Below are 16,037 nucleotides of genomic sequence, written 5' to 3' on the forward strand. Positions count from 1 at the left end.
AGGAGCATCTTAAAAGGAGGAGGTGGAGAGGTTTAGGGAGAGATTTCCAGAGCTTAGGCCTCGGCAGCTGAAGGCACGGCCGCCAATGGTGGGGCGATGAAAATCAGGGATGCGCAAGAGGCCAGAAATGGAGGAGGGTAGAGATCTCAGAGGGTTGTAGGGCTAGAGGTGGATACAGAAATAGGGAGACACTTGGTCAAAGAGGTAGGTTTTAAAAGGAGTGTCTTAAAGAAGGCGAGAGATAGAGGTGTTTAGGGAGGGTATTCCAGTGCTTAGGGCCTAGATGGATAAAGGCACGGCCACCAATGGTGGGGCAAAGGGTGTGGGGGGTGGACATAACTAGATGGGCATGTACATGTGTGGAGAGGAGAGACCAAAAATTACTGAATAGAATGTAAACTTGTGTTTAGGTGGGTGCGTGTGGGCCACAATCTCAATGGTCTGACCTTCAGGTCCCGATGCATCATATTCTTCTGATGAATGTACACGACACCATTTAATAATTGACGGAATATGTCCAAAGCAACTGCCTCCTGCATGGGTTTATTATTCTCAGGATCGTCTATCCATTTTGTCAGGTCCTTCTCATACAACTCCATTTGAATAAATAGCGATTTCTTGTTCAAGCCATTAGGTCGGGTAGGTCGGGTTCTTAATTTAAAATGCAAAAGTAAAATTTATTACAACAGATTTTAAAAATGATGAATAATAAACAAAGTAGGTTGCATTAAGAAAGAAACTTGTATTTGTAAGGTGCCTCATCACATCCCAAAGCTAATGAGTTACTTTGTTTGAAGTGCAGTTCAAACAACAACTTGCATTTATATAGCACCTTTAACATAGTAAAATGTCCCAAGGCGCTTCACAGGAGCGTTATCAAACAACATTTAACACCGAGACACATAAGGAGATATTAGGATAGGTGACCCAAAGCTTGGTCAATCAGGTAGGTTTTAAGGAGCGTCTTAAAGGGGGAAAGAGGTGTGGAGAGGTTTAGGGAGGGAATTCCAGAGCTAAGATCCGAGGCAGCTGAGGGCACGGCTGCCAATGGGTGAGCAAAGGAAATTGGGGGATGCGCAAGAGGCCAGAACTGGCGGAGCGCAGAGATCTCAGAGGGTTGTAGGGCTGGAGGAGATTACAGAAATCGGGAAACAAGGATGAGAATTTTAAAATCCAGGCGTTATTTAACTGGGAGCCAATAACCAGAGGTCAAAGATTTAAAATCATTGGCTAAAGATCGAGAGGGGAAATGAGGAGAATTTTTTTCACTCAGAGAGTTGTCAGGATCTGAAATGCTCGAACATGAAAAGGTGGTGGGATATCGGAGGCAGGGCATCCCTACTCCTAATGTCTAACTCACAACTGTTTGTGAGAACAGTGAGACTTCTCTTTAATAATGGGGATGGTGTCACATTTATAGCGCAGAATCAATGATCCAGGAAAAAAAAGACTTGCATTTATCCAGCGCCTTTCATTACCTCAGGATGTCTCAAAAGTACTTTACAGCCATTGAAGTACTACTGAAGTGTAGTTACTGTTGTGATGTAGGAAGCGCAGCTGCCAATTTGCGCACAGCAAGATCCCACAAATAGCAATGTTATAATGACCAGATCATCTGTTTTAGTGATCTTGGTTGAGGGATAAATATTGGCCAGGACTCTAGGGAGAACTCCCCTGCTCTTCTTCGAATAGTGCCATGGGATCTTTCACACCCACCTGAGAGAGATGAAGTCTCGGTATAACGTCTTACCCAAAAGACAGCACCTCCGACAGAGCAGCACTCCCTCAGTACTGCACTGGAGTGTCAGCCTGGATCTTGTGCTCAACTTACTGACTCAAGTGCACTACCAACTGAGCCATGGCTGACCCCTGAAAACATTGAAGCGTGGGGAGAAACAGCGGGGGAACGGAGATAGAGTAGAACTGGTGAGGGATCAAGTAACTACACAGGCACAATGGGCCAAATGGCCTCCTTCTGTCTGGTGTTTTCTACAAATTTATTGGACTAGGGAAGCAATGAGTGCAACCCACATATTTCCCTGAGAGGAGAGTGAGCCTTGCCTCATTTACCGTGACTGGTGTTGAGGGTGGTCTCAGCGCAGAGCCCATCTAGACTCGCTGCCAGGACAGAGACATCCCAAAAAATGCTACAGATATATCCCTTTAGAAAGAAAGACTTGTATTTATATAGCGCCTTTCACCACCTCGGGATGTCCCAAAGCACTTTACATCCAATAAAGAACTTTGGAAGTGTAGTCACTGTTGTAATTCAGGAAACGCGGCAGCCAATTTGTGCACAGCAAGGTCCCACAAACAGCAATGTGATAATGACCAGATCATCTATTTTAGTGATGCTGATGAGGGGTAAATATTGGCCAGGACACCGGGGAGATTCCCCTGCTCTTCGTTGAAATAGTGACCATGGGATTTTTTATGACCACCTGAGAGAGCAGACGGGGCCTCGGTTTGACGTCTCATCCGAAAGACGGCAGCTCTGATAATGCAGCGCTCCCTCAGCACTGCACTGGGAGTGTCAGCCTGGGTTGTGTGCACACGTGTCTGGTGAGGGGCTTGAACCCATAACCTCCTGACTCACAGGCGAGAGTGCTACCCACTGAGCTAAGGCTTTGCAACAGATGGCACCTTGCTCTTACAAGGATTAGAAATTCATTACGCAGTAACAGAACCAGAAGATCTTGGCTGTTGCCTCTAGTCACCTTGGCCCGATCCAGGAATGATAGTAGCGAACAATGTTGTGATGATCCATCTGTGCCAAGTGCTCAACTTCACGTATTGTTTTCCTAAAGAGATTAAAATGAAAGCAACATGCAAGAATCATAAAATCATTACAAAACAGGCCATTCGACCCATCAAGTCTGTGCCAGTGACCACGTGAGCCACCTAGTCCGATCCCACTCCCCATCCACTATTCTACAAGCAACGTTTCAAAAACCTTTAAAAATAATTCATGGACTCTGCTTCAACAATGGTTTGGGGCAGAAAATTCCCCAATCCAAACACCTTCTGTGTAAAGACATTTTTCTAACCTCCCGTTGAATTCTATTTGTGATTATCTTAAATGTCTGCCCTCTCGTTACTGTCTCACTGGCTAGTGGAAGCAATCCATCACTACTGTCCTCATTACAACTCTTCATAATCTTGAAGCCTTGGATCAGGTCCTGAACCTTCCTAGCTGCTGTGAAAAAGTCTTAACTTCTCTTCGTAGCTGTAATGTTATCTGATGTTATTGGTATAATTTGAAATGCTTACAAGCAATGATACACTCATTGCTTGAATTTTCTGCGCTCAAGTTCATATCCTAATTGGAGTGTGTGACTGGATGAATTTCCTTTTCCAAAGAGAGCAAACTCAACATTCCCCCACCCTCATCCCATCGCCAATAACATCTTGGTGCGTCTACAAGAATCATACAGTACAGAAGGAGGCCATTTGGCCCATCGTGCCTGTCCTGGCTCTTTGAAAGCGCAATCCAAGTTGTCCCACTCCCCTACTCTTTCCCGATAGCCCAGCAATTGTTTATTTATTCAATTGGCAATTAAATGTTACTATTGCATCTGCTTCCACCACCCTTTCAGGCAGTGCATTCCAGATGTTAACACCTTGCTGCTTCAAAAAAAATTCTCATCACTCCTCTGGTTCTTTTGCCAATTACCTTAAATCTGTGTCCTCTGGTTGAACACCTCTATTAAATCTCCCTTTAACCTTCTCTGCTGTACAGAGAACAATCCCACCTTCTCCAGTCTCTCCACATAACTGAAGTCCTGCAATCTCTGCACCTTTTCCCATTGCTTTTAGCTTCTTCCTATAATGGGGTATCCAAAATCCCACACAATACTTCCACTGTCACTTAACCCACAGTGTGACCCCCAATTTCCCAGATCCAGGCGGGGTGCATGCAGGGCCCAGTTGGTGGTGTGTGGGGGGACGGGAGTTGGAGTTCTCGGAGAGTTTGCCCCCCACCCCCCCGCTTTACAATAGCACAATAACAAAGATGGTGTAAGGAAGATTAAAAATGGACTTACTCGTTCCGCATTGAGACTTCTTTGACAGCGTAGTACTTTTTGTCTAAGTCCTTCTTTGCTTTGTAAACACAGCCATAACCACCTGCACCGATTTCTTTGATGTCTGAAAATCCCTCAATTCTGGGAACGTTCATGCTATCAGGGCAATTAAAAAAACACAAATATTACGGGACCACAGACTTTTGTAATGTCCCACCTGTTTCCCCAATTAATTTACAACAACAACTTGCATTTATATAGCGCCTTTAACGCAAAAATATCCCAAGGCGCTTCACAGTAGCGATTATCAAACAAGATTTGACACCGAACCACTTAAGGAGATATTAGGACAGGTGACCAAAAGCTCGGTCAAAGAGGTAAGTTTTAAGGCATTTCTTAAAGGAGGAAAGAGATGTAGAGAGGCGGAGAGGTTTAGGAAGGGAATTCCAGAGCTTAGGGCCTAGGCAGCTGAAGGCACGGCCGCCAATGATGGAGCAAAGAAAATCGGGGATGCTCAAGAGGCCAGAATTGAAGGAGCACAGAGAGCTCGGAGAGTTGTAGGGCTGGAGGAAATTACAGAGACAGGGCAGGGTGAAGCCATGGAGGGATTTGAAAAGAAGGCAGAGAATTTTTTAAATCAAGGTGTTGCCAGACCAGGAGTTAATGTAGGTCAGCAAGCACAGGGGCGATGGGTGAACGGGACTTGGTGTGAGTTAGAATGCGGGCAGCAGAGTTTCGGATGAGTTCAAGTTTAGGGAGGCCGGCCAGGAGAGCGTTGGAATAGTCGAGTTAGAGATGGTGAAAGTTTGAGTTACAGGCCCCATTTCAGCAGCAGATGTTGGATTACTAACGTGACACCACAGGGTCAGAGATACAAGTAAATTTTCCTTTTGTGTTTAATTTTAACGGACAGAGAATCTGAGGAAGGGGGCAGCACGCACGGGATTCTGCCTCCCAAACCCAACACCCCTGAGCGTGCTCAATTTGCATTCCCACCGATTTCCTGGCCATTTAAATGATGGACAGGATTATCACAGGCCTACTAATTGGGTGCAGGCCCAAACTCCCATCATGTACTGCAGGGAGAGGGAGCACTAATTTACCCCACTGTCTCCCACACCAAGTTTTCCAACTGAATTGAACATTGGCTGGGTGCCTCCACAAGCAGAGAAAAGGAAATTGGTAAGAGATTCATCGTTATGTCATTCTAGGCGGGTACGGTAGTGTAGTGGTTATGTTACTGGACTAGTAATCCAGTAGAACATGAGTTTAAATCCCACCATGGCCGTTTGAGAATTTGAATTCAGTTTAACAAAAAATCCAGAAATAAAAAGCTAGCATCAGTAAAAGTGACCATGAAGCTGTTGGATTGTCGTGAAAAACCCAACTGGTTGATTGATGTTCGATGGGGAAGGAAACCTGCTGTCCTTAGTCTGGTCTATATGTAACTCCAGTCCTGCATCAACTGAGGGATCAATATTGGCCAGGCCAATTCGAAATAGTGCAATGGGATGTTTTATGTCCACCTGAAAGGGCAGACAGGGCCTCGGTTTAACGCCTCATCCAAAAGACGGCAACTCCGACAGTGCGGCACTGAAGCATGCTCAGGTCTCTGGAGTGGGACGTGAACCTTCTGAGCAACGGCTGACATTGGAATGCACCATTTGATACTGCTCCTCTTCTTTCGTGTTCAAAGCAGTGCAGAGGGTCATCTGGTTTAATGAAAGTTTCAAGGTACTCCACAGTGACCAGACCAAACCGGCCTCCCATGCATTGTAGGGAATGTTGCCCATATTTAGACATACAGTGTTTCGATATTTTAATTGTCTCTTACTTCACTTCCAGACTTTGATCTTGTTCACTGTTTCCGTCAGTCTGTAAGTTTAAAGGTGTAGAAGTAATTAATTTTCTGTTTTGTTTTGGACATCAAGGAGACATTTCCTGGGATTGCACAAGGAATTTGAGCACACAACTCCTACGATGCCTGAATTCCCAATATGCGCTCCTATGACCCCAAAATCTGTGCCACGGAGATTGAGGATGGAGATTTAGCCCAAAAGCAGCCAAGGGCAAGGACAAATGTTCCGGTCATTTGGGGCTAAGAATGGTTACCAGCCCTTGCAGCTTGTTTCAATGCTTTAGAGTGCTCGGGAATTCACTATTCTTGAGTTTTACAATATAGCACACTCTGGGCTCCTACTGTTCTCTGCTGGTGTCCACCTCAGCTTGGTGGTAAGTACTCTTGCCATGGATCTTTTACGTCCACCTAGGAGGGCAAACAGGGCCTCGGTTTAACGCCTCATCCGAAAGAGGGCACCTCTGACAGTGCAGCACTCCCTCAGTACTGCACTGGGAGTGTCAGCCCGGACGGATTATGTGGCTCAAGTCTCTGAACTCACGACCTTCTGACTCAGAATTGGTAACAAGAGGGCACAGAATTGGTAACAAGAGGGCACAAAGGAAAATCATATGACTTTACAACCAATGGATTAGGGATTAGGCAGTCACAGTTACAATGTAGACAAACTCAGCAGCCAATTTGTGCACAGTACCTCTCACAAACAGCAGAGTAGGCAAGTGATCAAATAATTTATTCTTTTTTTGGTGGTGTTGGTTGACAGAGAGAAATATTAGGAGACTTGACTGCCCTAGACATGCAACTGAGAGGGCAGACGGGGCCTCGGTTTAACGTCTCATCCAAAAGATGGCACCGCCGACAGTGCAGCACCGCCCTCAGCACTGCACTGGAGTGTCAGGCTAGATTATATGCTCAAATCTCTGGCGTGGGACTTGAACCCACGCATTCTGAATCAGAGAAGAAAATGCTGCCAATTGAAGAATTAAAGGGGAATTTAGAAGAAAAGTATTCGCAAAGGGGGTTATTATAATATGGAATATCCATCACGAGTAGGTATTGAATGAGAGGCTAGAGGGTCATTTAAAAGGGAATTGGCTAAGGATTTGAAAAGGAAGAATAGAAAAGGATATGGGGAAATGGGATTGGAGTACACAGCTCTGGTTGAAGAACTAGCACAGGCATGATGGGCTGAATGGTCTCCTTCTGTGTGGTAATTTTGGTCATTCTATGAATGAAGGAAGCATTGAGCTCAACCAGAGATTCAGCAAATGGTTGGTCTATTGACAAATAAGCTATTGTACCTGAGAGAATGTGGAATCACTTTTCGTGTCTGGTGTGGTAAAGGTTGGTGCTAATCGCCTACCAATATAACAAGAAATGATTATCAATCACTGAATCAGAATAACAGCCAGTAATTCTGACTTTCAAAATAACCAAACATCAGTCAGCAACAACCAGAAAAGAGCTTGTAACTCACAAAGGGATGGAAATAAGGAAGCTTCACTGAGTCAAGGAGGATGAAATATTACAGTAAAATCAAGGGGTACAATCAAAAAGACTTGCATTTATATAGCGCCTTTCACGACCATCAGACGTCCCAAAATGATTTACAGCCAATTAAGTACTTTTGAAGTGTAGTCACTGTTGTAATGTAGGAAACGCGGCAGCCAATTTGCACACAGCAAGCTCCCACAAACAGCAATGTGATAATGACCCAGATAATCTGTTTTAGTAATGTTGGTTGAGGGATAAATATTGGCCAGGACACTGGGGAAAACTGCACCGCTCTTCTTCGAAATAGTGCCATGGGATCTTTTACATCCACCTGAGAGGGCAGACAGGACCTCGGTTTAACATTTCATCTGAAAGATGGCAATTCCGACAGTGCAGCGCTCCCTCAGCACTGCATTGGGAGTGTCGGCCTGGATTTTGTGCTCAAGTCTCTGGAGTGGGACTTTAACCCACGACCTTCTGACTCAGAGGCGAGAGAGTTACCCACTGAGCCACTGGCTGACACTGAGCTATGATGTAAACACTTACAAAATGTACCAAAAACACAAGCAGGATATAAACTAAGGAGATGAATAATCGTACCTTTTTGATCTGGATCCGCCAGTAGTTCCCTACAAAACAAAAACAAATTAAAATAATTCCAAATACGGGATAATATAAAACACAGGAGCCAAGTGCCACATGATAACCAAAAGGTCTCATAGACATAGCTTGTCAATTAGCAGGAGGGTATCAGAACTCTGCAATATAGCAAGAACCTGGCAGCATTTTGTTGCATCAGCAATATCTAAAGCTCATCTGGTTTGAGTTTCTGCAGTTCTGATGACTGATGGTTCAGGACTGTACTGTCTGACCATCCTGGCACATTTTTTGAGAGGGGATGGAGTGAGGAGACAGTGCAGGGGGACAGAGCAAGGGGACAGAGCAGGGCCTTACTCCCACCACGGAGCCAAGGCCGCTTGCTCCAAAAATACGCCAGGACTGTTGGGAAGGTACTGAGGTCGTGCTTTAAATTCAAAAGTAGAGAAAAAAAAACTTGCATTTATATAGCGCCTTTCCCAACCTCAGGATGTCCCAAAGTCCCACCTGAGAGGGGGCCTTGGTTTAACACAGCAAATATAAAGCGTGGGAGAAGTGGCGGAGAGGAGCAGACATAAAGCGAGAGAGAAGTGGTGGAGAGGAGAGGACATAAAGCGAGAGAGAAGTGGTGGAGAGGAGAGGACATAAAGCGAGAGAGAAATGGCGGAGAGGAGAGGACATAAAGCGAGAGAGAAGTGGTGGAGAGGAGAGGAGAGGATATAAAGCGAGAGAGAAGTGGCGGAGAAGAGAGGAGTGGACATTAAGTGAGAAAGAAGTGGCGGAGAGGAGAGGACATAACATAAAAGAGAAGTGGCGGAGAGGAGAGGACATAACGCGAGAGAGAAGAGGCGGAGTGGAGAGGAGAGGACATAAAGCGAGAGAGAAATGGTGGAGAGGAGAGGATATAAAGCGAGAGAGAAATGGCGGAGAGGAGAGGAGAGGACATAAAGCGAGAGAGAAGTGGTGGAGAAGAGAGGAGTGGACATAAAGCGAGAAAGAAGTGGCGGAGAGGAGAGGACATAACGTGAGAGAGAAGTGGCGGAGAGGAGAGGACATAACACGAGAGAGAAGAGGCGGAGAGGAGAGGACATAAAGCGAAAGAGAAGAGGACATAAAGCGAGAGAGAAGTGGCAGAAAGGAGAGGATATAAAGCGAGAGAGAAGTGGCGGAGAGGAGAGGACATAAAGCGAGAGAGAAGTGGCGGAGAGGAGAGGAAAGGACATATAGCGAGAGAGAAGTGGCGGAGAGGAGAGGAGAGGACAGAAAGCGAAAGAGAAGTGGCAGAGAGGAGAGGAGAGGACATAAAGCGAGAGAGAAGAGGCGTAGTGGAGAGGAGAGGACATAAAGCGAGAGAGAAGAGGCGGAGAGGAGAGGAGAGGACATAAAGCGAGAGAGAAGTGGCGGAGAGGAGAGGAGCGGACATAAAGCGAGAGAGAAATGGCGGAGAGGAGAGGACATAAAGTGAGAGAGAAGTGGCGGAGAGGAGAGGACAGAAAGTGAGAGAAGCAGCTGAGAGGAGAGGAGAGGACATAAGGCGAGAGAGGAGTGGCTGTGCGGAGTGGTCTCTGTGACGCAGGGAAGAATCTGAAAAAAAAAATCTGAATCTGAAAGTGATGTCAGAGGAATGGTGGAGCCCAAGTCATTGCAGCTAAGTGATTATTAAAGTCAAGTGTATAATTTATTATATAATTAACTTTAGTGTTTCATTAATTAATCAGATCTTGGGGGATAAAATTAAAATTAACTAAATAGAGAACACTAACTTTAAAGGGTTCTGAATTTTCATTCAAGTAATTTCTGACATATATAAATAAGAGTTAATAAATAATAAAATAAAGGAGCTACTAAACAAAAAACAAGGAGCAGAGTAAAAGAACAGGAACCAGCGCAGTCTAAAAAGGAGCCCCTCATTTTAATTTAATTTGAATTAATGCAATGATAATGCAGTAGATGTAATTTATCTGGATTTTCAAAAGGCCTTCGATAAGGTACAGGTAGACTATCCTTTATCCGAAAACCTCGGGACCAGCCGTGTTTCGGTTTTCGTAGAATTTCGGATTTCGGAAGGTGGGTCGGCAGGGGTCCGCGGGGGGGTCGGCGGGGGGTCGTGCGCACGACTTACGCTGACGCGCAGCGTAAGTCGTGCGCACGACCCCCCGCCGACCCCCGCCAGCCCCCCCGCGGACTGCCTCCGGCCCCGACCCCCGCCGACCCCCCCGCCGACCCCGCCCCCCCGCCGGCCCCGACCCCCGCCGACCCCCCCGCCGACCCCCCCCGCGGACCCCCGCCGGCGCCGACCCCCCCGCGGACCCCCGCCGACCCCGACCCCCGCCGACTTACGGTCGGGGTCGGCGGAGGTCTGCGGGGGTCGGAGCCGGCGGGGGTCGGCGGGGGTCGGGGCCGGCGGGGGTCCGCGGGGGGGGGGGGGGGGGGTCCGCGGGGGGTCGTGTGCATGACTTACGCTGGACTTACGCTGACCGAAAAAACCTTCGGTTTTTAGAGGTTTTCGGAAGTCCGGATAAAGGGTAGTCTACCTGTACCCCATAATAGGCTGATGAACAAGGTCAGAGAATGCGAAGTCAGGGGACAAGTAGCAGAATGGATTGCTGGCTGGCTTCAGAACAGAAAGCAGAGCGTAGGAGTAAACGGTAGCTATTCACAGTGGCAGAAGGTGGGTAGTGGTGTTCCACAAGGATCAGTGCTGGGACCACTGCTGTTAACAATTTACATTAATGATTTAGACTTCGGAATCAAAAACATAATTTCTAAATTTGCGAATGACACCAAATTGGGGGGGGATAGTCAATACTGAGGAGGACTGCAACAAGTTACAGGAAGACATTAATAAACTTGCAGAATGGGCATATAATTAGCAAATGAAGTTCAACACAGATAAATGTGAGGTATTACATTTTGGTAGGAAGAAGAGGGAGGTCACTTATCACTTGGAGGGTGCGAGTCTAGGTGGGGTAGAGGAGCAAAGGGATCTAGGAGTACAAATACACAAATCACTGAAAGTTGCGACACAGGTTAGCAAGGCGATAAAAAAAGCAAACCAAGCACAAGGGTTTATTTCTAGGAGGGATAGAATTGAAAATAGGGAAGCTATGCTAAACCTGTATCGAACCTTGGTTCGTACCAACTGTACTGCGTACAGTTCTGGTCTATTATAAAAGGGATATAGAGGCACTGGAGAGAGTGCAGAGAAGATATACAAGGATGATACCAGAAATGCGAGGGTATATATAATCAGGAAAGGATGAACAGGCTGGGTCACTTTTCTCTTGAAAAAAGGCTGAGGGGTGACCGATAGAGGTATTTAAAATTATGAAAAATTGATAGAGTGGATACAGAGAAAATATTTCTACTTGTGGGGAAGAGCATAACTCGAGGCCATCAATATAAGATAGTCACCAAGAAATCCAATAGGGAATTCAGAAGAAACTTCTTTACTCAAAGAGTGGTGAGAATATGGAACTCGCTACCACAGGGTGTGGTTGAAGTGAATAGTATAGATACATTTAAGGGGAGGTTGGGCAAGCATATGAGGGAGAAGGGAATAGAGGGTTACGCTGATAGATTTAGATGAGGAAAGACGGGAGGAGGATCGAGTGGAGCATAAACTCCGGCAAATGGCCTGTTTCTGTGCCGTATATCCTATGTAATCCTATGTAGTGGTCAGGGGCAGGAGGGTGTGACTGCGACTTAGGCAGGTAAGGGGACCCCAGATGCAGTGCTGGAAGAGCATCAGCCTTTGCCCTTATCCAACAGGTACGAGGTTCTTGCTGCCTGTGTGGATGAGCAAACTGACCAGGGCACTGTGGTACAGGAGGCCATTCAAGTGGGGGGAGTGAAAAAGAATGTTGTAGTGGTAGGGGATGTATAGTCAAGGGGATAGACACTGTTCTCTGCAGCCGCAACTGGGAGTCCCGAAGGTTGAGTTGCCTGCCCCGGTGCCAGGGTTAAGGAGATCTTCTTAAGAACTGGGAGTGGGAAGGGAAGGATCCAGTTGTTGTGGTCCATGTAGGAACCAACAACATAGGTAGAACTAGGAATGAAGTTCTGCTGAGGGAGTTTGAGGAGCTAGGGTGGAAATTAAAACACAAAACCTCACAGGTAATAATCTCTGGGTTGTTACCTGAGCCATGTGCAAATTGGCATAGGGACAAACAGATCAAAGAGTTAAATGCATGGCTGAAAGTGTGGTGTGGGAGGCAGGGGTTTTGCTTCATGGGGCACCGGCACCAGTACTGGGGAAAGAGGTAGTTCTTCCACTGGGACAGGCTCCACTTAAACAGGGCTAGGACCAATGTCCTGGCGAACCGAATAACTAGGGTAGTAGACAGGGCTTTAAACTAATGAAGGGGGAGTGGGAAGATTCAGGAAAGAGTAAATTTAAAAGCAGCGAGAGAAATGTCAAAGCTCTAGAGCAGAGTAGCGATTTGGGTAAAATTAAGCAGAGTGGGTCAGGAAAGGACAGAGAGCTTAACAAAGGTAATAGGGCATTAGTGACATCAGGGAAAAATAGAAAAAAGTTAAAGCTAAAGGCACTACATTTGAATGCGTGAAGCATTCGCAACAAAATAGATGAATTAATAGCACAGATAGAAATAAATGGGTTTGATCTAATAGCCATTACACAGACATGGTTGAAGAATGACCAAGGTTGGGAACTAAATATTCCAGAATAAGTGACTTTTCGAAGAGATAGGCAAAATGGAAAAGTGTGTTGGGGCGTTTGGGGGGGGGGCGGGCGGTGCGGGGGGCCCTGATAATAAACCATGGGATAAAGACAGTAGAGAGAAAGGATCCTAGCTTGTAAAATCTAGATGTAAAATCAGTCTGTGTGGAGCCAAGAAACATCAAGGGCAGAAAACACTAGTGAGAGTAGTCGAAAGGCCCCCTAACATTAGTTATAGTGTCAGACAAAGTATAAATCAGGAAATTAAAAGCGTATGTAACAAGGGTAATACAGTAATCATGGGGGACTTTAATCCACATATAGACTGGACAAACCAAATTTGCAGTAATAGTGTGAAGGACGAATAGTTTTCTAGATCAGTATGACAAGGAATCAACTTGGTTACAGGCTATTTTAGATTGAGTATTGTGCAATGCGAAAGTGTTAATTAATAACCTTGTAGTAAAGGGGCCTTTAGGGAAGAGTGATCATAATATGAGGGAATTTTATGTTGAGTTTGAGAGTGATTTAGTCAAGCCGGAAACTAGGCTCTTAAATCTGAACAAAGCAAACTATGTTGGTATGAGGGGCGAGTTGGCTAAGGTAGACTGGGAAACTAGATTAAAAAGATATGATGGCAGATAAGCAATGACAAACACTTAAAGAATTAATTCATAATTTGCAAAGAATATACATATCTCTAAGGAATAAAAAACCCCATGAGATTAGTAGTCCCACTGTGACCAACAAGAAGAGTCAAAGATAGTATTAGATTAAAGGAAGAGGTATTAGATTAAAGGAAGAGGCTTATAATGTTGTTAAAAAAATAAGTCTGAGGATTGGGAAGATTTTAGAATTAAGCAAAGGATGACCAAGAAATTGATAAAGAAAGAGAAAAGAGAATATGAGAGTAAACTAGCCAGACATAAAAATATATTGCAAAAGCTTCTATATATATGTAAAAAGGAAGAGATTAGCGAAAGTAAATGTGGGTCCCTTAGAGGTAGAGACAGGAGAAATTATATTGGGGAATAAGGAAATGGCAGAGACATTGAATAAGGAAATGGCAGAGGCATTAAAGGAATACTTTGTATCTATCTTCATGGTAGAAGACACAAATAACATTCTGGAAATAGTGGGGAACCAAGGGTCTAGCAAGAATGAGGAACTTAAAGAAAATAGTACTAGTAAAGAAATTAATGGGACTAAAAGTCAACAAATCCCCTGGACCGGATGGCCTACATACTAGGGTTTTAAAAGAGGTAGCTGCAGAGATAGTGGATGCATTGGTTTTGATCGTCCAGAATTCCCAAGATTCTGGAATGGTCCCCGTGGATTGGAAAGTAGAAAATGTAACCCTGCTATTCAAAAAAGGGAGAGAAAAAAAAACCCAGGGAATTATAGACAAGTTAGCCTGACATCAATAGTAGGGAAAATGCTAGAATCTATTATTAGGGATGTGGTAACAGGGCATTTAGAAAATCATAATATCATTGGGCAGAGTCAACATGGATTTATGAAAGGGAAATCGTGTATGACAAATCAGTTAGAATTTTTTGAGGTTGTAACCAATGTTCCCTTTAAGCTGCACGGCCACGCAGCGCTCTGCTGGTCCCGCGCAGCCAGTGAGCCGGTTTTTAAATAGTAAAACCGTTAAAGGGACCATGCGGGCCAAAAAAATTTAGAGGGTACATTAGAAGGGTAGATAAGGGGGAACCAGTAGACGTAGTGTATTTAGATTTTCAAAACGCATTCGGTAAGGTGCTACACAAGAGGTTATTAGACAAAATTAGGGCTCATGGGATTGGTGTAATATATTAGCATGGATTATGATTGGTTAATGGACAGAAAACAGAGTAGGAATAAACGGGTCATTTTCAGATTGGCAGGCTGTAACTAGTGTGGTACCGCAAGGATCAGTGCTTGGGACTCAGCTAAGTTACAGGCCCAGAAATTAGGTTCGGGGGCTTGCCGCGCGTGCAAGCCCCCGATGTGCACTTACCCGGCGCGCCGACAGCTGAAGCCTGGGCCTGCTTGGAATTCCTGTCACTGGCCCGGTTCAGCTGTCGGCGCGCTGTGCTTGCCTGATCCAGCGGCGTAGTTAGTTCGATGTGCCGGCTGGGATCAGGTGAGCACTGGGCAGCCAATCAGGGGAGGGAAAACTTCATTCATGAGTTTGATAGTAAGAACTGTCAAACTCATGAAAACTACGGGCGCCCAAAACACTACTTAAACTTTAAATAACATTTTAAAAAACATCCCACTAATTAAATGAACTATAAATAACTTTAAAAAACTATTTTAAACAATTAATCAAATTTTTGAAAAAAATAATTTTTTAAGAAATCGGGTCTAAAAATACACTTGCCTTACTGTAAAGTCCTTAAAAACAATAAAGCTATGGAAAAAATGTTATAATTTTAAATAATAGACCACTTACCTTAAAGAATCAAGTCCTTACGTCTCCTTTTTACATTTCTAAAAAGTTGAGGCCCTTACACACGGGCAAACCTGTCAAAAAGAAGGAAGTTCAACGCGTGCGCGCAGGGCGTTGGACCTCTGAACCCCTTGGAGGAAATGCCGGTTTCCCGCGCATGCGCTGTGCATGCTGAAATCTGGCACTTCCAACGGGCCCACGCGTGAGTACCCCGTCCGTACTCACGCGTTGGGACCAGAATTACTGGGCCACAATCTATATCAATGATTTAGATGAGGGGACAGAGTGTAATATATCCAAGTTTGCTGACAATACAAAGTTCGGTGAGAAAGTAAGCTGTGAGGAGGATACAAAGAGTCTGCAAAGGGATATGGGCAGGTTAAGTGAGTGGGCAAGAACATGGCAGATGGAATATAATGTGGAGAAGAGTGATAGGAAAAATAGAAAAGCAGAATATTTTTTAAATGGCAAGAGACTGGGAAATGTTGGTATTCAGAGGGACCCAGGTGTCCTTGTACATGAATCACAAAGTTAACATGTAGGTACAGCAAACAATTAAGAAAGCAAATGGTATGTTAGTCTTTATTACAAAGGGATTGATGTATAAGACTAAAGAAGGCTTACCACAATTATATTAGCCTTGATGAGATCACACTTGGATTACGGTGTACAGTATTGATCTCCTTACCTAATGAAAGATATATGTGCCTTCACCTGGTTCACCAGACTGGTTCCTGGGATGAGGGGATTGTCCCATGAGAACAGATTGCATAGACTAGGCCTATATTCCCTAGAGTTTAGAAGAATGAGGTGATCTCATTGAAACATATAAAATTAGTAAGGGGCTTGATAGGGTAGATACTGGGAGGATGTTTCCCCTGGCTGGAGAGTCTAGAACCAGGGGTCACAGTCTCAAAATAAGGGGTCGGCCATACAGGACTGAGATGA

General features: G+C 45.0%; 1 protein-coding gene across 1 annotated transcript in view; it reads right to left on the reverse strand.

Moving 5' to 3' along the window:
- The window catches only part of LOC147112453 (interferon-induced, double-stranded RNA-activated protein kinase-like), an 85,693-nt gene that overhangs the window by 21,081 nt on the left and 48,575 nt on the right, over positions 1 to 16,037 (reverse strand). The window contains exons 12-17 of the mRNA XM_085996728.1: positions 7,975 to 8,003; positions 7,182 to 7,239; positions 5,857 to 5,897; positions 4,044 to 4,178; positions 2,718 to 2,801; positions 447 to 651 (exon numbers count right to left, since the gene is read on the reverse strand). Coding sequence (XP_085852854.1) covers positions 447 to 651; positions 2,718 to 2,801; positions 4,044 to 4,178; positions 5,857 to 5,897; positions 7,182 to 7,239; positions 7,975 to 8,003 — 552 coding nt within the window. The remainder of the gene's footprint in view (positions 1 to 446; positions 652 to 2,717; positions 2,802 to 4,043; positions 4,179 to 5,856; positions 5,898 to 7,181; positions 7,240 to 7,974; positions 8,004 to 16,037) is intronic.

Source organism: Somniosus microcephalus, chromosome 9, assembly GCF_052327205.1.
Source record: "Somniosus microcephalus isolate GS21.2 chromosome 9, FLI_Smic_1.0, whole genome shotgun sequence".
Taxonomy (NCBI): Eukaryota; Metazoa; Chordata; class Chondrichthyes; order Squaliformes; family Somniosidae; genus Somniosus; species Somniosus microcephalus.